General features: G+C 40.0%; 1 protein-coding gene and 2 long non-coding RNA genes across 3 annotated transcripts in view; 2 read left to right on the top strand and 1 right to left on the bottom strand.

The window, feature by feature from the left end:
- Positions 1 to 14,331, top strand: part of LOC124878210 (3-hydroxy-3-methylglutaryl-coenzyme A reductase-like) — a 28,727-nt gene extending 14,396 nt beyond the window's left edge. Inside the window, exons 12-20 of the mRNA XM_047382058.1 lie at positions 271 to 465; positions 540 to 698; positions 2,332 to 2,489; positions 2,608 to 2,713; positions 2,814 to 2,984; positions 11,120 to 11,260; positions 11,342 to 11,500; positions 13,409 to 13,563; positions 13,941 to 14,331. Of these exons, the coding sequence (XP_047238014.1) occupies positions 271 to 465; positions 540 to 698; positions 2,332 to 2,489; positions 2,608 to 2,713; positions 2,814 to 2,984; positions 11,120 to 11,260; positions 11,342 to 11,500; positions 13,409 to 13,563; positions 13,941 to 14,013 (1,317 nt within the window). The 3' untranslated portion in view covers positions 14,014 to 14,331. The remainder of the gene's footprint in view (positions 1 to 270; positions 466 to 539; positions 699 to 2,331; positions 2,490 to 2,607; positions 2,714 to 2,813; positions 2,985 to 11,119; positions 11,261 to 11,341; positions 11,501 to 13,408; positions 13,564 to 13,940) is intronic.
- On the top strand, positions 9,056 to 11,119 carry LOC124878212. The gene is made up of 2 exons (XR_007040682.1): positions 9,056 to 9,809; positions 9,910 to 11,119. It is a non-coding gene; the product is annotated as an uncharacterized LOC124878212 (long non-coding RNA).
- Positions 14,194 to 18,829, bottom strand: LOC124878211. The gene is made up of 3 exons (XR_007040681.1): positions 17,404 to 18,829; positions 16,942 to 16,984; positions 14,194 to 14,517 (listed from the first exon to the last, which is right to left on the bottom strand). It is a non-coding gene; the product is annotated as an uncharacterized LOC124878211 (long non-coding RNA).
- Positions 18,830 to 24,362: the final 5,533 nt, after the last annotated feature.

The raw sequence follows: 24,362 nt of genomic DNA, 5'->3' as shown, positions 1-24,362 counted from the left end.
TTTTTTTTTACAAATAAGTAAACAGTGTTCAATAGATCATTGTTTCAGAACCTTGTAAATACCACATCATTTGGGTTATGTCTGGATACTTAAAAGTCTTGAACAGAAAGAAGGGTATTGAAATCAGCGTTATGAAATACTGCTGAATTTTTACAGTTAATATTGCTGCAATGGAGTCTGGATGGAACAAAAGCTGGACATACTCAAATAATAACAACCCCAAATCTTGAATTAGATAAAACATTGAAACATCTAAATGTGTTGTTGCAGCTAGGGCCACATCATCTCAGTGATGCTGAGGTGATGTTGCTGGTGGCCTCCAAACACATCCCAGCATACAAACTGGAGACACTGATGGAGAAACCAGAGAGAGGGGTGGCTATACGAAGACAGATGATCTCTGCAAAGCTTTCTTATCCTTCTGCACTCTCCACCCTTCCATATACCAACTACGACTACTCCAAGGTAAACCCACAGAACTAAGCAGGAAACCCCACTACAACATAGAACTGCGTTTTTAACAAAGATATGTTTTCTAGGTTATGGGTACCTGCTGTGAGAACGTGATTGGTTATATCCCTGTGCCAGTTGGAGTTGCAGGACCGCTATATCTGGATGGGAAACAGTTCCAGGTTCCCATGGCGACTACAGAAGGCTGCTTAGTTGCAAGCACCAACCGTGGGTGTCGTGCTATTGCAGTGAGTGTCTGATTTGTTGTTATGGGCAATTGCCTCATAACTCATGTAGCTTCATGAGATAAACAATCAAAAGCCAAAGGTTCTCTTATAAAATTTTATGTCAAGAATTTTCTCCTGGCTAAAGCAAGAGCTTAGGGAGGTCCTGTTGCTGCACAACTCAGAATTGTAACAAGGCCATAGCTAAAGTTTCATTAGCCGCAGCACAAAGTGTTCAAAGTATATAATAAAACACAAAGGTTCCACTCTGTGGGAAATCTCAGAGAATGTGGTAGGAAGTCAAACGTTGCACCGACAAGGTGAAACAGAATCCAGTATCACCATCAAGGCCGACCTGAAGATGGCGTTTTTGGACCGTGACTGTGGCAACATCTCAGGTTGACAGTCTGACGGAGGACACATTTTGCTGAATTTTATGGAAATTTCTTTGGCCTTTACAACACCTCATCTGGGTAAAGAGGAATTTCTGTTTTTTGTTTATTGTCAGATGAGACAAAAATTGAATTGTTTGGCCATCATTTTGCAGTCTTCAGAGAAACTGTCAGCATTGGATGTTTAAGCATGATAGGTTTCTTCTCACTTGAAGTAATATTTTTGTTTTTGGAGCTGCCCAACCAGTCCTGACTTGAATCTATTACAGAATCTGTGGACGGACCTAAAGATTGCAGTAATGACTTAGAGACCTTCCAACTTCAATGACTCAGAGCTCATTACAAAAGATGGATGGTCAAAGATACCATTAGAGACGTGAAAAGCTTTGTCAGCAATTAGTGTTTAGTTGCTGTTATATCTGATAAAAGATTTGTCTCAGATTATGAAGAAGGATATAAATCAATTTGGATGTAGCATTTCTTTTTTTTTCTTTAAAAAAAGTGAGAAAATGTTTTTTTCCACAGTAATACCCCTTGTACATTGTTGTGTTGTCATTTGGGAGATGTGCGCGTCATTTCCAAATAGAATACAAATTCTTGGTTGAATTAAAATAACTTTAAATCTAAATCTGCTAGAGTTATGAATACGTTTAAGCTTAACTGTAAGTGTAAGTCACCAGCTACTGTAAGCATAAATATAACCTGTTTGGGTGTTTCTTTCAGATCTTGGCAGTAGATTGTTTTAAAACTAAAATGATGAATGAAAAATTATTTTTAATAAAGATGTTTGTTTCTAACAGTGAAAACACCACACTAGCCTGATCCTCAGACCAGAACACTACTCTGGGTTTCTTGTTCTAGAATATCGGTTTAAACTGGATCTCTTCAACACAATAAATGTGTGTTTAGATTTTAACAGGACATCAGGTCTTTCTTTTGTCATACGAAAGAGGAAAAGGATCGGAGAGAAGAGAAGCCAGACAGTAAATCACAGCTGTGATTCCCCCTGTGAATAACAGAAAAAAACACGTCATTTTTTTAGAAGAGCTTGAAACAGGAGGAAAGTGTTGAGCATAGGTGTGTGAGAGAGCTGAGACTGACAGGAGAGAAAGGAGAGAGCAGAGCAAGTGACAGCAGATAGAGAAAGAGTGCAAAAATCACATTTTGACTATGGCTGAATTACTTACTGAGTCCCCCCAACAATGAAAATAAATGTCCATCCTCCAGTATAGGTCTGCTTAATCCTTTTTCACTACTTGCTTTAGCTGTCTGGAGGAGCCAGCAGCTGTATCCTGGCTGACGGCATGACTCGTGGACCTGTGGTCAGACTCCCGTCTGCCTGTAAGGCTGCCGAGGTCAAGGCCTGGCTGGAGAGCCCAGACGGTTTTCAGGACATCACAGAAGCTTTTGACAACACCAGCAGGTAAAAAGCTTGTGTACAGACTCACTTTAAATCAATCATTTGTTTCAGGACTGATGTCAGTTAACACTTGTTATTGTGTTTTACAGACAATGTATGATTTTGCATTTATTATTGGTAGGTTTGCTCGGCTTCAAAAGTTGCTGGTTGGCCTGGCTGGGAGAAATCTTTACATCCGGTTCCAGTGCAAGACAGGAGATGCTATGGGAATGAATATGATCTCTAAGGTAACCATATCAGTCCTACACATACAGTACAAGTCAAACTATATCACTTTATAGAAGTTAGTTGTTTGACACAGTAATAGTCTTATTTTGTTGCCTGCAGGGCACAGAGAAGGCTCTGAGCAGACTGCAGCAGCACTTCCCTGAGCTGCAGGTAGTTGCGGTCAGTGGAAACTACTGTACAGACAAGAAACCTGCTGCTATCAACTGGATCGAAGGCAGGGGCAAGTCGACTGTCTGTGAAGCTACCATCCCCGCAAAGGTGGTCCAAGAGGTAAGAGGGGTCAGGCCTGCAACTGCAGCTAATTCTTCAAATAAAGTAACTTTGATGGTTGTGCCTTGTTTTTCTTTAGTGTTATACTTTCTTCACATCATCTGCATAGGGCTTGGTAATTACTAGTGTTTCAGTAATGATAGGTATTATTTAATCAACTCATTGGTAAGGAACGACACAGAGTCAGTTATACTTCCGGCAAGGGTAGCTGTGCAACACAAACTACGAAGTATTAGCCCCCCCTCTCTTTATTTATACATGCTTGGTCACACACAGTTCAAACATCATTCAGGGTGGGGGTGTGTGTGTGTGTGTGTGTGTGTGTGTGTGTGTGTGTGGGGTCAGAAAGGTTAGGGTTCATTTGTCTTGATTATAAACAAACAGAGGAAGTAGGAAGTGGGCACCTGGTGAATAGCCCCCAGATGCTGCTAATAAAAGAATAACTCATTCTTGTGACCATCTCCCTTCCTGTAACATGTAAGGAGGGAAAAACAATACAAAAAGTCATAAAAACCCTAACAAGTAACATTGGATTTATGTGATGCATTTCCTCTGCGAAAGTCTTTTTCTAGAAAGATGGTAGTTTTCTCTGTTCTCAACCCTTCTTTTCCACCATTAGAAGCAAGGCCAAATCACACAAAATGAGAAAATAGTCATGGTAAGGAGATAGGACTTGGAAGGAAACTGAACTATAGGTCAAGTTTTGTGATGGAAGGGTGAAAAACATTTTGTACTGGTTGATTATTTGCTGGATTCATTGTCCTGTTTAAACTCATTTGCAGCTCTTATCTTTTTTAACATTTTTGACAGAAGTAACCTGCGTTTAAAAAAAACCAACTAAATTTAAACCTTGTCAAAGCTGCTGCTCTGCTACTTTAAAATTCTACATTTTTTTCAATTTTTTTGGTGGTGTTTAACAATAGTTTGGTTATTTAATGTATTTAACAACTTTTGACCTGTCAAAGATTGTTTTGTGAATACCAGTGGTATTAGAACAATAGATGAAAGAGTGATTCAAGCACTGCCATTTTCAAAACAGCAAACTCTGCACACACATGGAATAAATTCAGAGCATCTTCTTTCCAAAATAGAAGCTCCAAGTTAAAATGTTTCAATAACAAACGCTTTAACTAGAATAGAATCATTTCAGATAAAGACTACCAAGCAGACCTGGAACAATAATGAAACTAATGAACTATAACAAATAAAAGGGAGGGGGTACTAATAAATCTGATACAATGATATCACAGTTCAGTGCTGATATTTATGTTTGGGAGCAAAGGTTTATTTTGGAGGAATTTGGAAATGAGGTCACATTAGTTAATAACTAATTAATTCTAGAATTGCGCCGCTCAAGGTGGCAGCAGGTTGGAGTAACTCTGTTACATTTGATTTTGATTTATTCTTTTTTGGGAACTATTCCTCTTGTGGTGGATACAGTTGATTTTTTTTGGACGTCTGTCCACTCCGGTGTCGGATGCTGTGCAGCTTGGAGGATTTTTCTTAATACTTTCTATTTTTGGACATTTGTTATGATGCATTGCCATGGCAACGGGGTTGTTTCTTACAACCGGGAGCAGCTGATTAATATCTCAAAAGCTCAAATAATACTTCAACTACAACCCCAAATCCCTAATGAGTTGAAAAGGAGATGCCGTGGATGCAGAGCAGGAGCTAAGAGAAGAGAGAGAAGGAAGAAGTTCAAACCATCTCTTCCGTCGATTATGATTCAATTCAATTCAAAAATACTTTATTAATCCCAAAGGTAAATTAAATGTTGTAGCTCATATTATGAAGGTTTCTTCAAAGAACGTTGTAGATGCTGATGGCTGTGGGCAGGAAGGATCTCCTGTAGCGCTCCGTCTTACAGCAGATCTGAAGAAGCCTCTGACTGAAGACACTCTGTTGTTGTAGGACAGTCTCATGAAGAGGATGCTCAGGGTTCTCCATAATGTTCTTCATTTTATGAAGAATCCTTCTTTCCACAATGATCTCCAGAGGTTCCAAAGGAGTCCCCAGAACAGAACCAGCCTTCTTTATCAGCTTGTTGAGGTTTTTTAAGTCCCTGGTTCTGATGCTGCTTCCCCAACAGATGATGGAGAAGAGATCACACTTTCCACAACAGACTTATAGAAGATATGCAGCATCTTGCTGCAAACACCAAAGGACCTAAGCTTCCTCAAGAAGTACAGTCTGCTCTGTCTCTTCTTGTAGATGGCTTCACAGTTGCATCTCCACTCTAGTTTGTTGTCCAGGTGAACACCGAGGTATTTATACTCCTCCACCACCTCCACTTCTTCTCCCATGATAGAAATAGTTTTTGACTTATTCCTGTTTCTCTTAAAATCTACAATCATCTCCTTTGTTTTAGTCACGTTCAAAATGAGATGATTGTTTTCACACCATGCCACAAAGCGGTCCACCACCTTCCTGTACTCAGCTTCTTGTCCATCTCTGATCCACCCCACAACTGCAGAATCATCTGAGTATTTCTGCAGATGACAGGAGTCTGTCTTGTACTGGAAGTCTGAGGTGTACAGAGTGAAAAGGAATGGTGAGAGTACCGTCCCCTGTGGTGCTCCTGTGCTGCTGACTACCTGGTTAGATTCACAACCCTTCAGTCTCACAAATTGTGGTCTGTTTGTCAGGTAGTCTTTGATCCAGGAGATTGTTGAGGCCTCCACCTGAGTCTTCTGGAGTTTCTGACAAAGCAAATCAGGTTGGATTGTATTGAATGTTCTGGAGAAATCAAAGAACATGATCCTCACAGTGCTGCTGGCTTTGTCCAGATGACAGTGGGTTTGTTGAAGCAGGTGTATGATGGCATCTTCAACTCCAACTCCACAGCGATAAGCAAACTGAAGGGGGTCCTGATGGTTTACTGTTTGCTTACTCAGGTGGGCCAACAGGAGTCTCTCTAGGACCTTCATGATGTAGGATGTCAGGGCAACAGGTCTATAGTCATTGAGGACTGATGGGTGAGTTTTCTTTGGTACCGGAACAAGACTGACTTCTTGAGACACACAGGTGGAAGGGGGAAGCAAAGGAAGCATCAGCATCTTCTGATATGGTTGATGGCAAACATGTAGAAGCAGAAGGGTCTAGGGCTGAGGTGGAAGATAAAAAATGTGAGGTGTTACTGGACAGCTGTGGGTCCTGTGGGTCAAAGGAGGGTGGGATGTCTGTTTGGCTGTGAGCAGGAGAGGAGGATGCAAAGCTTTTTTCTGAACTGAACCCATTGAAGAATGTGTTCAGTTCATTGGTTCTGTCCAGACCTCCATCGGTCCGATCATCCTTCTGCTTGAAGCCTGTGATCTTCTTCATCCCTGTCCACACATCTCTGATATTGTTTTGCTGGAGCTTGCTCTCCAATTTCTTCTTGTACACCTCCTTGCTGTCTCTTATCTTGACTTTAAGTTGCTTCTGTAAACTCCTCAATAATTCTCTGTCTCCCTCTCTGAAGGCTCTTTTTTTCTTGTTAAGCAGGTCCTTCAGGTCACTGGTGATCCAAGGTTTGTTATTGGGGAAGCATCTCACGGTTCTGGTGGGGATGATGTTATCCACACAGAAGTTTATATACTCGGTTACACACTCAGTCATGGCATTGATGTCCTCTCCATGTGGCTGGCACAGTGCGTCCCAGTCTGTAGCCTCAAAGCAACCTTGCAGAGCTTCTTCAGCTTCCTGTGACCATTTTCTCACAGTCCTCTTTATTACAGGTTGCCTCTGAACAAGGGGCTTATATTTCGAGCAGAGAAAAACAAGATTGTGATCTGATTTGCCTAGAGGAGGTCTTGCTGTAGAGATATATGAGTCCTTGACATTTGCATAAAACAAATCCAACGTTTTGTTTTCTCTGGTAGAGCAGCTGACAAACTGTTGAAACGTTGGAAGTGTAGCAGAGAGTGAAGCATGGTTAAAATCACCAGAAATTGCCACAAAAGCATTGGGGTTTTGTGTCTGTAGCTTAGCAACAACTGAGCTGATGGCATCACATGCAGTGTCGGCAACAGCAGAAGGTGGAACGTAAACTGTTGCCAAAATAACACTGGTGAACTCTCTGGGTAAATAATATGGACGAAAACGTACTGCCAACAGTTCAATATCTGGACTACAGAGATGACACTTCACAGTAACATGTCCTGGATTACACCATCTGTTGTTCACAAGTACTGCCAGTCCACCTCCTTTACATTTGCCGCTCCTCTTTAAATCTCTGTCTGCTCGTATGGTTAAAAAGCCCGGCAGAGAGACGCTGGAGTCGGGGATATGATCCTGCAGCCATGTCTCAGTAAAACACATGATACTGCATGCCCGGTACTCTGGCTGGGTCCTTTGTAGGGCTTGGAGTTCATCCAACTTGTTTCCCAACGATCTCACATTGCCCATCAAAATCGACGGAAGAGATGGTTTGAACTTCTTCCTTCTCTCTCTTCTCTTAGCTCCTGCTCTGCATCCACTCATCAGGGATTTGGGGTTGTAGCTGAAGTATTATTTGAGCTTTTGAGATATTAATCAGCTGCTCCCGGTTGTAAGAAACAACCCCGTTGCCATGGCAATGCATCATAACAAATGTCCAAAAATAGAAAGTATTAAGAAAACTCCTCCAAGCTGCACAGCATCCGACACCGGAGTGGACAGACGTCCAAAAAAAATCAACTGTCTCCACCACAAGAGGAATAGTTCCCAAAAAAGAATAAATCAGAATCAAATGTAACAGAGCTACTCCAACCTGCTGCCACCTTGAGCGGCGCAATTCTAGATGCTCCTGTTGGCCCACCTGAGTAAGCAAACAGTAAACCATCAGGACCCCCTTCAGTTTGCTCATCGCTGTGGAGTTGGAGTTGAAGATGCCAAGATGGGCAATGTGAGATCGTTGGGAAACAAGTTGGATGAACTCCAAGCCCTACAAAGGACCCAGCCAGAGTACCGGGCATGCAGTATTATGTGTTTTACTGAGACATGGATGCAGGATCATATCCCCGACAGGAAGGTGGTGGACCACTTTGTGGCATGGTGTGGAAACAATCATCTCATTTTGAATGTGACTAAAACAAAGGAGATGATTGTAGATTTTAAGAGAAACAGGAATAAGTCAAAAACTATTTCTATCATGGGAGAAGAAGTGGAGGTGGTGGAGGAGTATAAATACCTCGGTGTTCACCTGGACAACAGACTAGAGTGGAGATGCAACTGTGAAGCCATCTACAAGAAGGGACAGAGCAGACTGTACTTCTTCAGGAAGCTTAGGTCCTTTGGTGTTTGCAGCAAGATGCTGCATATCTTCTATAAGTCTGTTGTGGAAAGTGTGATCTCTTCTCCATCATCTGCTGGGGAAGCAGCATCAGAACCAGGGACTTAAAAAACCTCAACAAGCTGATAAAGAAGGCTGGTTCTGTTCTGGGGACTCTTCTGGAACCTCTGGAGATCATTGTGGAAAGACGGATTCTTCATAAAATGAAGAACATTATGGAGAACCCTGAGCATCCTCTTCATGAGACTGTCCTACAACAACAGAGTGTCTTCAGTCAGAGGCTTCTTCAGATCTGCTGTAAGACGGAGCGCTACAGGAGATCCTTCCTGCCCACAGCCATCAGCATCTACAACGTCTCTTTGAAGAAACCTTCATAATATGAGCTACAACATTTAATTTACCTTTGGGATTAATAAAGTATTTTTGAATTGAATTGGGGTTGCACGGTGGTAGTTGGTAGCACTGTTGCCTTGCAGCAAGAAGGTCCTGGGTTCAATTCCTGGCCTGGGGTCTTTCTGCATGGAGTTTGCATGTTCTCCCCATGCATGTGTGGGTTCTCACTGGGTACTCTGGCTTCCTCCCACAGTCCAAAGACATGCCTGTTAGGTTAATTGGTCTCTAAATTGCCCTTAGGTGTGAATGAGTGTGTGCTTGGTTGTTTGTGTGTTGCCCTGTGATGGACCGGCGACCTGTCCAGGGTGAACCCTGCCTCTCGTCCATAGACTGCTGGAGATAGACACAAGCTTCCCTGCAACCCTCTATGGAATAAGTGGTAGAAAATGACTGACTGATTGAATTGAATTGAATTAGGGAACAATTGGTGTGTGTGTGTAAACAACCAGTCACAATGCAAATCAGAAGGGTAGATAAAACATTATTTTATTAAGAATATTTTAAAGAATGATTTGCTGAATTAGAATTCAATCTTTTAGACAATAGATCTCAATGTTGTTAACTAGCCATCACATGTAATAATGAACCACCAAAATAATGAGAGAACATATGGACTTACACAAGATGGCAACAAACTGGACCTTCTTGGCACTAGCATTAGTTTGTAGTGGTGTTAGATAACAAAGGAAATTAACCTATTTTGGAACCCTGTTAATGTCACATGTGCTTGAAAAACAATTAATACAAATATTAATGTCTATATGAGCCCCAGCGATGCATTATGGCCGATTTTGTTTAAACCACTAGTTGAAATAAATGTTGTCGTAACTTTAAAACCCAACTCAGAACAAATAACTAGCCTCAAGGGTTAGAGGCCTGTTCACACTCAAATGGTTTAGCTTTAAGCACCACAAACAAAGCAAAACATTATGAAATAACAATATTTAGGTTGTTTTATTCTAAACTAATTTTCTCTGCCCAGACACTACCTCTTATGTGAACTGTTCTGATGAACAGAAGTGAAAAAGGTCCAAAGGGCTCCTTGCACTGTATGCTTTAGGTGTGAAGAGCTGCAGTTTCCATACAATTTTCTTCAGGCAGTGAGAAAACTGCCTTATCCTCTCTTCCAGGGGAATCTCTGGCTTGGATTCCTTTTCTGGAGAAGCTCAGAAGAAAAGGTTAAGACAGCTTATCTTAATTACTCCGGTGATTTTCTAGCTGCACATAGAGCAGATCATTACTTAACTTTTGGTTGTTTTTGATCGACTGATGCCCTAGCATCAGACCGTAGTCAACTTTGGATCCAAGGATTTTTTGAAATGGAGTCTTGCTTGCCAGCGAGTTTCAAAGACATTGAGGTGGTGCTACTTCCCCAATGCGATCATCCGTGCTGCTGCGGGTAAAAGTCAAAGAGGTGTGGCTGGGAGAAGTTTTTCGTTAGTTGCTCCATGACATCACGTGGACTCCAGCTGTGACTCTTCCTTCCTGGGCTGTACTAAAAGTAGGTTAATGCGGTGAATTTAGGGATACAGAGTTTTCCCCAGTCTCTGTGTTTGTGTACAATTCAGTCCACGTTTCATCCCATGGCTGGGGCACAACACTGTATTTTGGATTTTTATTTGATCATATTTCCTATTAGATAATCCAGCTCTGCATGCTAAGAGCTGATCAGGGTGAACTACAAGGATGATGTACTCCTTCTCTGCAGATGATTTGCCAACAATTTTAATTGTCACAGAAGGTTATCTTACTGGGAAAACAACGGCTGAGATTAGAGGACAAATGGAAATAAGGGAATTCTGTGGTAGTGACATGTGAATAATTAAATTTAGAGATAGATTTAGGAGCACAATACAAAATCAACAAATGTTAGTTCCTTCTGGAACCATTTTGGCAGAATCTAAAAAACCCAGAGAGTTTGGGTTTCACAGACTGGCCGACAATCAGGTCCAAATTAAAAAGACACTTATATCTGCCAAAGAAAAGACTTCCATCAAATCTCATACACAGCGGATTGCGAGGCCTATGCAGAATGCGTACCTCCTTTTTATGACCATGAGAAGTCTTTATTAACACAGGAAATAAATCAGAAGTTAAAAGCATGAGGAAAAGCTGACAGCTGTGCTGCTGAGTCTGACTGTGGACACTGCTGTTAAGATGTGAGAAACTTGTACAGTCAAACCATAAGAGTGCTCTGTTCTCCTGATAATACAGTTTATGACATGACAGAAAAAAGATGGGCAATCTTGAAATGTTTGCCATGCATACCAGGACAAACAATGTTGTGGATCTGCTAAAAATTGTTTGCTGTTTAGAGAAACAAATTTATATTGAAGACCCATTATCATCAATCCAAAGAGAAACTTAGATGTTCAGCAGGCTGTTGGTTCTAATCATGTTGGCTGTTGCATGCCGACCTATCTGTACAGGTCATTGACAATTTTACAATTGTCTCAAAATGTATTTCACTGTTTTGCCCATTCCTCAGGTTTTGAAGACAACAACAGAGGCCCTGATAGAAGTCAACATCAGTAAGAACCTGGTGGGCTCAGCCATGGCAGGTAGCATTGGTGGATTTAATGCACATGCTGCTAACCTGGTGGCTGCCATCTACATAGCCTGCGGGCAGGTAAAGCGGTTCTGCTGAATCATGCTGCATCAGTTTATTTTATTACACTTTAGCACATGGCTCTGAATATGTGGTTAACAGGATCCAGCCCAGTCAGTGGGCAGCAGTAACTGCATCACACTCATGGAGCCATCAGGACCAACAGGGAAGGACCTGTACATCAGCTGCACAATGCCCTCTATAGAAGTGGGCACTGTAGGAGGAGGCACCAACCTACCCCCTCAACAAGCCTGCCTCAAGGTACACACACCCACCCACACACGTAAATCTGTTTCACTAACTCTTAGTGAAGTTGAGTAAAATAAATACCTGTTTTTTGCAGTTTATGTACAGCTGGTGCCGGTTGGCCTAACGGTTGCAGGTCAGGCACTGGGACCTTACAAATGCTGAAGTAGTCCTCTGCAGCTGCCATTTGTGCCAGTTAAACACCAGCCTAATTATAATGGGATTCCTCTAGCTCGATAAACACACCAAGTTCCTCTGGATTGTCTTTGGCTTTCAGAGGTTCAAGTGAGGAATTGTTTCTGATTATATAGGGAATTTTAAATGAAGTTTATTTTACTGTTCCTTATTCAGCTTGTCAGACAAATGGGAAATCATAATGTTTTATTTAACAAATCCAATTTTTTAATCTTGGTATAAAGAAATCCTGACAAAGTGCACACAGAATTTCAGTACCTCTGCCAAGGAGTTAATGTTTTCAGTTGAGTTTTTGTGTGTGTGTGTGTGTGCATAATTTTACAGAAAAAGTTTCAAAAAATTCTTAGGATTTTTTTTTTTTACCAGAGGTGTGTCTTAGTCCAAAGGAAATACCATAAAATCAATAAAAGCTACAAAGGTTTAATTTAGGTACAGTGATTTCAGTATGACTTCATTCTGAAGTTGGATGGAGGTGAAGACGTTTTTATTTTAAAGCTGAAACATTTTCTACAGTTTTTCTTGAGGATGTGATGCAAAAAGCCCTGAAACCCTAGATTTTTTCTCAGAGGTTTTCAGGTTTAATCAGGCAGGTTTCCTCTTATTGTTGTGTGAATAACTATAAAAGTCAGTGTGTGAATAATTTATCAAATATTCTATAAATTATTGGAGCATTTGGATAGAAATTAATGTGTGCTATGCTGAAACATTTACCTTCTCATGTATGTTACTATGTAGTAGAATTACATTTACAAATTTACATTTTGACATACCAATGAGTTAGTTTAGTTCTTTGGATTCAGCCTTTAATGATCCAATTACAATACATCTTTCTACTCAATGAAGTTGACTGTAACAAGCTGATAATATCAGACATGTTCCAAGGAACGAACCAATTCTGTTTGCTGTTAATCTTCTGTTTGTTGGAGTTTTCAGAATGTTATTTTCTTTACAAAAAAAAAAGGCCAATAAAAGATGTCAAAATAACAGACTTTAACTCAAGCAACATCATAGGGAACTCGAGCATTAGGTGACATAACAAATTAAACATGGATAAATTAAATCATGGCCATTCAGACCACTTTCGACTCAAAAGGGGAAATAATTCAGTGGAAAAAAGAAGTGTTAAATGGTAACTCATGGCAAATAAACTCCATAATATCAGGACTACCTTGTGATAAAAAAATCAAGCTCACCTTTAATTGTTTTTCTAGAAGCAAAGACATTATTTTTAACACTTATAAGTCCATGAGTAAAGGCATATGCAGAAATTATGCCCCTTACAATATGATAACACGATGTGGCCTAATTAAGGAGCTCTGCTTTTTAAGATGTTCAGCTGGGAAACCTTATATTGACCCATGAGCCACTCCATCAGCAAGATAACTGGTAACTCAAATGGAAAATACATGAATCTGTTGCATATTGCCAAATGAATAAACTATGGCATTATGGTAAATAAAGATTATAGTGTCATGTTTTTGTTAAATATTTGAAAATACATATTAAGAATTACACCCAAACAGGAAATTATATTTAAGTAACAATTCAGACCTGGCACCAGGAACAATTGCCAAACCTAGTCTGATGGGAATATCACAATGTCAGCTTTATCCATTTCACATGATGCTGTACATAATTTATTACATCATTATTCATCATAGAATTTTAGTTTTCTCATTAATATCTTCATTGAAGAAGTGTGTGGTGTGTGTATGTGTGTTTGCTCAGATGCTGGGTGTCCAAGGTGCCTGTCAGCAGTGTCCAGGGGAGAATGCCTGCCAGCTGGCCAGGATTGTATGTGCCACAGTCCTGGCTGGAGAGCTCTCATTGATGAGTGCTCTGGCTGCTGGACACCTTGTCAAGAGTCACATGACTCATAACAGGTAAGAGCAAATAGTGCTAACTAAAAGATTTAGGTACAAGTAAGGAATACTGTCAGTATTCCTTACTTGTACAGTATATTAATGTAGCTTCCCCATTCTTAAAAAAAAGCTATTTTAACTTGCGTTAGTAAAAGCAAGCGAACTATTTTAGTGGATATTTGTAGTATCAGTTCAATTCTAAAATCTTTGATCTTGAGACCAAAAATAATTTGTTTGGTGTTACCCATATGTCTAGCTGTACATCTATGCCTTCACCTGATTCCTCATTCTTTAAGAAAAGCAGTGTCAGTATGCCAGAATATGTCTTGTTATCAGAAGTCTGTTCTGTTCAGTTTGTCTGTCTAGGCTCAGGAGATGTTTGTATGTTCTGTTTACAGATCTAAGGTGGATTTACATGGGACTCAGGCAACAGTCAACAGGAGAGCCTCAATGCAGACTGAAAGAAGATAGGTCTCGTTCAAGAAACATGTTCTGGATGGAAGCCATGAAAACTCAGTCAGTTTGAATAGGATGAATGTCTTATCAGTGAACAAAAGACATCATTTGTCTTCCACAGCTCTTAATTAGGATGCAACACTATATTTTGACCAAGTAGGATATAAAAATCTCAAGTAACTGAGTTTTTCTTTGTAATTTTTTCTTACTACATCTGCTTGTACTTGGTGATATTGTCAAAATCAAGCATTTTTGCCTAACCAAGCACAGAACTCTGCTATGTACAAAGGTAAGATTCAAGCTTAATAAATGTTTGCAACATGGGTTCCCATATATTCTTCTTGTTTCCTTGATTTATCATTAGTCTTAGCTGATGGGGGTGCTCTGTCTCAGAGCTGGGGCAACAGGAACAGGAACAGTACAGATGATCCAATATTGACTCAGAGTATGTGTTTATTTATGCATATTATGCGTCACTGTGTATCCAAGGACAAAGAAGCGGAACAGATGCTCGCAGCCCTAAAAGACAAAAATAGTGAGGTTAGATCAAAACTGTGTTCTTTGATGTCACATAACAAACAACCTTAATTCCATTGAGAATCTTTGGGATGTGCTGGAGAAGGGTTAGGGTTAGGGTTAGACTCTACCATTATCAATGCAAGATCTTGGTGAAAAATGAATGCAACACTGGGTGGAAATAAATCTTGTGACATTGCAGAAGTTTATCGAAACAATGCCGTGGCATTGTTTGAGCAAACATAGTTTGCTCAAATTTACATCAAGGGTCAGCAACCTACTGCTCCAGGCTCTTCAGCCTCCTTTGTGTGACTGCCTTGGCTTTGACAAAAGGAAAGCAAAAAATACATACAAAAAAAATGTCTTTATTTCTTTAGAGATTATATATATATATATAAAAAAGCTTCCAAAACTAAACCCTATCTTCACTATAATAACATTCTAATTTTCTGGGAGATATCACAGGTGTTGGCCAAAAACAAAACAGCTTTTAATTCAGTTGTCATAACCTGGCTCAACAGCCATGATATAAAATGTGTCATGGTGGGGTTTTGGATTGGACCAAAATGCAGACAAGAGCTTGAGAAGCCCATTTTAGTAACTTCCTTGTTTATTCACAAAGTCCAAAAACACTGCAGGGATGAAACAAAGATGAGATCAAAAACTTGCACCAACCTGCAGGTACACATGGCAAGGCATAGCATAGTCAAAGCATAGTATTCCAAGCCGTGGCATAAAAAAAGCATAGACATAGAGGAATGGGGATGACAAACCCAATCCATGTAAACCCATGACGAACTCGGGACTAACCCTACATTAATCCAAAGATAACCCAAGGAACCAGCAACAAACAATGACACCAAACCAAATAATATACTGTGGGAGAACAAAGGGCAGGTAATCAAAGGAACAAGGAACAGGTGTGACAAGGAGGCAGAGGAACAGGTGACAAAGAATACAAAGACTAAGCAAAACTATAAGCAAGATAATTAATCAGATGAAGCATAAGAAAACTAGAATAACCATGAACTAAAGTAAACAGAGAAACTAGAGGGAAACAGGAACTACAATAACAACCTAAGAACAAACACACAGATACTAAAAGAGAGATTAAACTAGAGAATACAAGGAAGACAACTATAACAATAATACTGATAATGAACCATACTAGGCCATAAGAAAACCAACATAAAGAAACCTAAGAGGGAAAACACTAGGAGGCGGTAGAGGGAGCAAAGGAACTAGAAGACATGATGCAAAAACCAAGATAGAAATATCTAAGCAAAAGGTGAATAACAAAGCCACAAAGTCCAAAAATGTCACACTCTGACAAAATGCAGATGAAGGCAAATTTATAGTGTATACTGACTAATAATGCGTTAGGGTTACGTTAGTCAGCAGACTTGGGGGGTTTCCTGATCCCGGTGTAGGCATGGACATTAATACAAAAAACTACAGAAAGACACTTCGCCAAACTAAAACAGCTTATTTCGCATCATTATTAGAAGAGAATAAGAAAAATACTAGATTACTTTTTAGTATAGTTGCTAAACTTACACAGAGCCATAGCTCTGTTGAGCCATCCATTCCCTCGGCTCTCAGCAGTAATGACTTTATGGGATTCTTTTTAAATAAAATTGATTATATTGGGGTGCAGCGCTGGTGTTGTTGGGATTAAGCGCGTGACCATGTGTAGATGTTATATTCCTTGATGCGGCTGCTCAGTGTTTGAGTCCTGGACCCGACGACTTTTGCTGAATGTCTCCCCTACTCTTTGCCCTCTTTCTTTGGATTATATTGAAAATAAAATCATTGGCATAGTCCTGTACATGATTATTTCATGTTCAGGAGTGAGACAGCATTGGAGGTGACTGTAGAAACTGATCTGTGTTTGGACTGTTCTGATCCTGTGGAGCTTCCTGAGTTATCAGAAATATTAGCTTCATCTAAACCTTCAACTTCTATGTTAGACCCAATCCCAACCCAATTATTTAAGGAAGTGTTCCCTCTGATTACCAGCCCCATTTTAGATATGATTAATCTATCTTTAGTAAATGGATCAGAACCACAGGCTTTTAAGGTAGCTGTAATTAAACCTTTACTTAAGAAACCTTCGCTTGATCAGGAAGACTTAATAAATTACTGTTGAAGTGTCCCTTTAACGGGGTCTTCTGCGTGTTCGTTTATTCATCGTAACCTAGAGGAATTCGCAACACATTAGAATAAATCACACTAAGACACCGTTGTATTCAATTTAAATACCTGGGCCCAGGGGAAGAGAGAGCTCACGTGGTCAGGACACACCAAGATTTCTTCTGCTCTCTCTCAGTGGGCTCATTTCTTTTATTAAAACACACACGAAACTGGGCAGCGCCCTTGTTTACAATATTTTCTACACATAGTCACATACACACTTTTCTGGCTTACCATATTTAGACAGGTATTGTCCCACAGCTGCATCCCGTATCTACTGATATAAGCAGGGAGTAACTCAGTCAGTTGTACTATCTCTAATTTTCACACACATGCAGTTCTCAGTAATTTTCCACATTCACCATACCCCTGAGAGAAATACTTCTGCAGGCCACACAATGTCTTATACTAACACATGTTACACATTTTATTTCCCACACTGGTTTTGAACATAGTAATGATGCACACACATAATATATTTCCACATTACAGAGCTATATACATGTCAATGTCGTGTTTGCAGGCAGGCCAAAGTGCACACAAGAGTTGGGTAGCAGCATGTTGTAAAGTTTTTAACTCTTTATTCAAGGTCTTCTTCACAAACGTAGCAAGACGTAATATAGTCCACATTCAAAAGGTTTCCAAAAGCATAGCAAGAATCACTGCAGGGGTAACAGGAGCTAAGTCAAAACTTACATGGAGTCACTGCAGGAACGTAGCACAAAACTTAGGCATTGGTACTGTCGTGGACGGAACAGACATGAGCGAGGGTGACAAGATGGAGGAACCAGCGAAGAACAAAGAGAACCAGGGAGCTAATAAATAGAGTGGAGTGAGGTAAGAACCAATGAGACACCAAGGCAGGTAATCAGGAGCGATAGAGATCAGGTGTGGACCAGGCAGTAGAGAACTGAGGCTATGAATAGTTGCTATGGAGAACAAACTAGAAATAAAGGGAACACGGGAGGAACTAGACATAAACATAAATCCAGGGGAAAACATAACAAAACAAAACTCTAAGTAAAGGACTGAATAAACAAGAATCAGGGAACCAGATCTAAATGAAACTATAAATAACCAAAGAAACATAAAAACCTAGAATAATGATTAACTAAAGTAAACAGAGAAACTAGAGGGAACAAAAGAACAACATAACCTAATGTTGTGGCCATTTATGTTCAATTTTGTAAATCATAAGTTCTATTTACTTATAGGTTGTTAGAATATATTTCAGTTTGTTTGGAACGATGATATGAAATTAATTGTTTGGAATTATTATGATTTCTTTGGTAACTTTTAAGCCCCTCCCAGTAATTTAAGACATTAAGAACACACTGTGCGGCGCTTGTTGAATCAGAATGTCCGGTGTGATGACGGGAGGTTTTTTACAATTATTTTTTGACCACTTTTCGACCACTTTTTGTCCTTGTAAGATCTGTTTAAGCCAATTTTTGTTTACATCAAAGTTGTAAGAATTTTTTGGTTATTATTTTGCCTATAATTTTGCAAGAAATAAAAGGATATGTTTCAAACAATAAAGTCGGAAGTGCGTTCAAGAAACTAGACCACCTGTTGCCACCGACGGCCTTTTTTTGGAACTATTTTGGCTTGGAAACAGAAAGGCCGTGACACCTAAGATCTATCCAAAGAAACCATAAAGAAATCCAAAGTACAAACGTGAACAAAACTTAACACTGACTGACCCAAACAGGGAATGAAGCAGAGGAAGAGAGGACTAAAATAAATACAAACTAAGATGTAAAGAATAACTAAGGCTGACTTAACAGGAGGGAGAACTAGGACTATAGAAACTAACACAGAATAAAATAAAACACAGAAAGGGAACCAAGACGAGGAGGAACAGAGAACAAACTATTAAACAAGAAGAGTGCAAGGTGAACCAATACCAAACCATAATTAAACACAAAGATACTAAATGAGAATTAAAACCCAAGAATACAAGGAAGACAAGAGGACTAAACAAACATGATACAAAAACCAAAATAGAACAACTAAGCAAAAGATAAACAAACACAAAGCCACAAACAGACCAGAATGTCGCACCACGACAATACAATCTTCTGTTCTATTTTAAATTCTTGAGAAAATAGTTGAAATCAAATGTGTGAACATTTATACAGCAATGACCTGTTTGAAGAGTTTCAGTCAGGTTTCAGAGCTCATCATAGCACTGAAACAGCTCTGCTGAAAGTCACTAATGATATTCTTAGGTTCTCAGATAATGGACTTGTGTCTGTTCTGGTTCTGTTAGATCTCAGTGCTGCATTTGATCCAGTCGATCACAATATTCTCTTAGAAAGGCTGGAATATGCTGTAGGGATCAGGGGAACAGCGATAGGCTGGTTTAAATCTTATCTGTCTGACAGATTCCAGTTTGTTCATGTAAATGATAAATCATCTTTAAACTCCAGGGTTAATTGTGGAGTACCACAGGGTTCAGTACTTGGGCCAATTCTCTTTACTATATATATGCTTCCAACAGGTCAAATTATCAGGCAGCATGGGATATATTTTCACTGTTATGCTGATGATCCTCAGCTTTATTTATCCATAAATCCTGATGAACCCAACCAGTCAGATAGACTACAAGCATGTCTTGAAGACATAAAAAGTTAGATGACTTAAATTGTTTACCTCTAAATTCAGACAAGACAGAAGTTGTCGTCTTTGGACCAGAGTCTTTGAGAAAGAAACTGCTTAGTCAATCACTTAACCTGGATGGCATTAAATTGACCTCCGATAATAAAGTAAAAAACCTTGGTGTTATTTTTGACCAGGACATGTCATTGAAATCCCATATTAAACAGGTTTCTATGATTTCCTTCTTTCACCTCTGGAACATTGCAAAAATTAGAAATATCCTGTCCAGGAGTGACGCTGAAAAACTAGTCCATGCATTTGTTACTTCAAGGCTGGACTATTGTAATTCTTTACTATCAGGATGTCCACAAAATGCAGTTAAAAGCCTTCAGCTGATTCAAAATGCTGCAGCAAGAGTTCTGATGAAAATCAAAAAGAGAGATCAAATTTCTCCTATTTTAGCTTCCCTTCATTGGCTCCCTGTTAAATCCAGAATAGAATTTAAAATTCTCCTCCTCACATATAAAGCCCTTAATGATCTAGCTCCATCATACATCAGAGATCTGATTGGTCCATATGTTCCTAACAGAGCACTTTGTTCTCAGACTGCAGGTTTACTGGTGGTTCCTAGAGTCTCTAGAAGTAGAATGGGAGGCAGATCCTTTAGTTATCAGGCTCCTCTCCTGTGGAACCAGCTCCCAGTTTTAGTCCATGAGGCAGACACCCTGTCTACTTTTAAGGCTAGGCTTAAAACTTTCCTTTTTGATAAAGCTTATAGTTAGATTGGCTTAGTTTATCCTGAACTATCTCTGTAGTTATGTTGCTAAAGTCTTAGGCTGCTGGAGGACATAATGACCATTTTCACTCTCGCTGCTACATTGTCATAGTATTCTCCAATTTTGCGTTATTTACTGGCATTTTAGCTTTCAACTTTATGTTGGCTATTTTTTCTCTTCCTATAAGTTACATCTGACCTGGCTCTGTGTTCAGCAGTGACACCTTCCTGGAGGGGGACATTGGCTAGGATACTGTTGCCAACAAATTAATGTTCTACAGATAATACACTTGGCCCAGTCTTTCAGTGTTTAATCCTGTCTCTCTTCTAGACATAGCTATTGGCTGAGCTTTTACTGGGACGTTGTGCTCTCTTTCATACTCTAGACTTGAAAACGGGTTCAGTTTATCTGCTTAGCTGCTTCTTTCTCTTAGATGAAGCCACTAAAGTAGCTACTACTGTAATTAATGTTTTATGGTTCTTTCACATAGAAAGAATTCCTGGATCAGTGCTTTTGTTTTCTTTTTTTGTCTCTGCTCTGTTCTCTCAAACCCCCCAGTCAGTTGTGGCAGATGGCCGCTCACACTGAGCCTGAGCCACTGAGGAGGTTTCTTCCTGTTAAAATGGAGATCTCCGAGAGGTGGAATTTTCCCCCCATTTATTGTTGAAACCTGTATTATAACTTTAAAATTTTAGTCTGATTAGCAGGACCTTTTAAACTTTTGTATTGGAATAATCAAAAGCCATTCTAAACATTAATTTTTCATTTAATTTAAAGGAACTCAGGGATTCAGCATTTCTACCATTTTCTGGAAATGTGTTCTAGATCAGTGGAGCATAAGAACTGAATGCTGCTTTTCCATGTTTAATTCTGGTTCTGGGGGAGCAGCCAAACAGACATTCCATCTTCCTTTGACCCACAGGACCCACAGCTGTCCAGTAACATCTCACATTTTTTATCTTCCACCTCAGCCCTAGACCCTTCTGCTTCTACAAGTTTGCCATCAACCATATGAGAAGATGCTGATGCTTCCTTTGCTTCCCCCTTCCACCTGTGTGTCTCAAGAAGTCAGGTGAAGATGCAACTGGAGAGACTGAATAGGAATAAGGCTGCAGGTCCAGATCATGTCAGCCCTAGAGTCCTGAAGGCCCGTGCAGAGCAGTTCTGTGGGATTCTGCAGCACCTCTTCAACCTTACCCTGGCCCAGAAGAAGGTTCCGGTGTTGTGGAAGACCTCCTGTCTTGTTCCGGTACCAAAGAAAACTCACCCATCAGTCCTCAATGACTATAGACCTGTTGTCCTGACATCTCACATCATGAAGGTCCTAGAGAGACTCCTGTTGGCCCACCTGAGTAAGCAAACAGTAAACCATCAGGACCTCCTTCAGTTTGCTTATCGCTGTGGAGTTGGAGTTGAAGATGCCATCATACACCTGCTTCAACAAACCCACTGTCATCTGGACAAAGCCAGCAGCACTGTGAGGATCATATTCTTTGATTTCTCCAGAACATTTAATACAATCCAACCTGATTTGCTTTGTCAGAAACTCCAGAAGACTCAGGTGGAGGCCTTAACAATCTCCTGGATCAAAGACTACCTGACAAACAGACAACAGTTTGTGAGACTGAAGGGTTGTGAGTCTAACCAGGTAGTCAGCAGCACAGGAGCACCACAGGGGACTGTACTCTCACCATTCCTTTTCACTCTGTACACCTCAGACTTCCAGTACCAGACAGACTCCTGTCATCTGCAGAAATACTCAGATGATTCTGCTGTCGTGGGGTGGATCAGAGATGGATAAGAAGCTGAGTACAGGAAGGTGGTGGACCGCTTTGTGGCATGGTGTGGAAACAATCATCTCATTTTGAACGTGACTAAAACAAAGGAGATGATTGTAGATTTTAAGAGAAACAGGAATAAGTCAAAAACTATTTCTATCATGGGAGAAGAAGTGGAGGAGTATAAATACCTCGGTGTTCACCTGGACAACAGACTAGAGTGGAGATGCAACTGTGAAGCCATCTACAAGAAGGGACAGAGCAGACTGTACTTCTTCAGGAAGCTTAGGTCCTTTGGTGTTTGCAGCAAGATGCTGCATATCTTCTATAAGTCTGTTGTGGAGAGTCTGATCTCTTCTACCATCATCTGCTGGGGAAGCAGCATCAGAGCCAGGGACTTAAAAAAGCTCAACAAGCTGATAAAGAAGGCTGGTTCTGTTCTGGGGACTCCTCTGGAACCTCTGAAGATCATTGTGGAAAGAAGGTTTCTTCATAAAATGAAGAACATTATAGAGAACCCTGAACATCCTCTTCATGAGACTGTCCTACAACAACAGAGTGTCTTCAGTCAGAGGCTTCTTCAGATCTGCTGTAAGACGGAGCGCTACAGAGGATCCTTCCTGCCCACAGCCATCAGCATCTACAACGACTCTTTGAGGAAACCTTCATAATATGAGCTACAACAACATTTAATTTACCTTTGGGATTAATAAAGTATTTTTGAATTGAATTGAATTAAATCTAAATGTTAAATCTAATGAATGCTCCGAATAACAGAAGGCTAATGCTAGTGCTGCTTAACGTTGGTGTCAGTGTTACCAGGTGAGAAATATAGGATTATCGTACTAGAGACATAAAATGATCGTATTTTGAGGGAAATTATCGTACACTCGTCATAACCAAAATAACAAGTCTGTTGATGTGTTGAATATCGTCTAACAGGAACTCGCAGCTTTGTGGCGTCAGAACAGAATAGATTTATCAACATCTGCAGCCCCACAGTACCGGGCTCTGCTTCTTCTTCTTTTCTTTTCCTCAATCGTGGGCGGGCACAGTGGACTATTCAGCCAATCATGGCCGTAGTTCTGAGGCCAACGCATCACGTCACGCGTAGGTCACATTTAGGAAAGCACGATTGGCTGGAATTTCCAGCATTTGTTTCCGAATCCGGACACAGATGCCTTCAGGGTTCACAAAAAAACTCCGACAGACTTTGGCGATAAGCTGATGACGACTGATTACAACCACACATTCACGGAATGGTCAAATTATCGTACATTTGGCCTTTTTTTAGGAATATCATCGTATAAAATACATCGTACAGAGAGCAAAATTATCGTACAAATACGATAATTATCGTACACCTGGCAACACTGGTTGGTGCACTTGCATGTGCGTCACACACAGACGGAAGCAAACGCTAAACATAAACTAGGTCCTATTAAATTAGTGATATTTGTTTAAACTCCAAAAGCACAACTGTTTACTCTTCAATTTATGCATTTTGATAATAATAACCAAACAGGCTCTAAATGCATTTTTTCTCTTTTGCAGAACAGAGCTGACAGCAATGTGTACGAAGCACATTCAAATGTCCAGATTAAATTATGTGCTGTATTATAATAAAGTATTATTATAGAATAACATTTGTTTAATAAAAGCAGCTTATTTAGACCCGTAATGTTTCTGCAGTCAACAGCTAAAGACTGAAGCTCATGTTTTGTTCGCAGATGTGTGGAGAACTTTCAGAGAGCTTCCCTCAAGTTCATCCATTACTTTATAATTGTAAGAAGCAGGATTACTGCTACGTTTCATATGGGTTTCTGTTTTTAATAATAATCGAGTTTCTACTGACGTAATTATCTACTTATTAGGAAAACGCGCTCGGTTTGGTCGACAATCGCGTCCGATACCATTTAAGAAGAATTAATGCGTAATTTTCTGTTGTAAAGCACTAACTAAACGATGAACAAACGACACTCATCTTTAACAAAAGTAAAAGATCACAGAAATGAGACGGAAACAACTGGCTCCTGACGCAGGAGATACTAATTCTGTCGGGAACAAAAACCTGTGAAACATTTGCAATGTTTCAAAAAGATCTGCTGCGGCAGCGACATTATGTACGCAGTCTCCTAACGCAAGATTCAGCCTGTGAGCATGGCAGTTAATGCACACACACAAGTTCAATTCCTGTTGCACGATTTGTTTTTTTTTTACTCCGTATATAATAATTGATTGTTTATTGGTTGTGTTTTGTGAGAAATGTATTACAAGAGCCACATGCTAAAGAATATTAACCATGATGAAAAAGAAAATAATCTAACATTTTCTTGGGGTTGCAATGTGGGTGTCATGACTTTTCCAGGGGGAGCTCTAGCACCGCCTAGCGACCCTGGCTACAATACAGGTCCTTCTCACAATATTAGCATATTGTGATAAAGTTCATTATTTTCCATAATGTCATGATGAAAATTTAACATTCATATATTTTAGATTC

Source organism: Girardinichthys multiradiatus, chromosome 12, assembly GCF_021462225.1.
Source record: "Girardinichthys multiradiatus isolate DD_20200921_A chromosome 12, DD_fGirMul_XY1, whole genome shotgun sequence".
NCBI classification, from domain to species: domain Eukaryota; kingdom Metazoa; phylum Chordata; class Actinopteri; order Cyprinodontiformes; family Goodeidae; genus Girardinichthys; species Girardinichthys multiradiatus.
The sequence above is the reverse complement of the archived record's forward strand: the minus strand, read 5'-3'. Positions and strand labels throughout refer to the sequence as shown.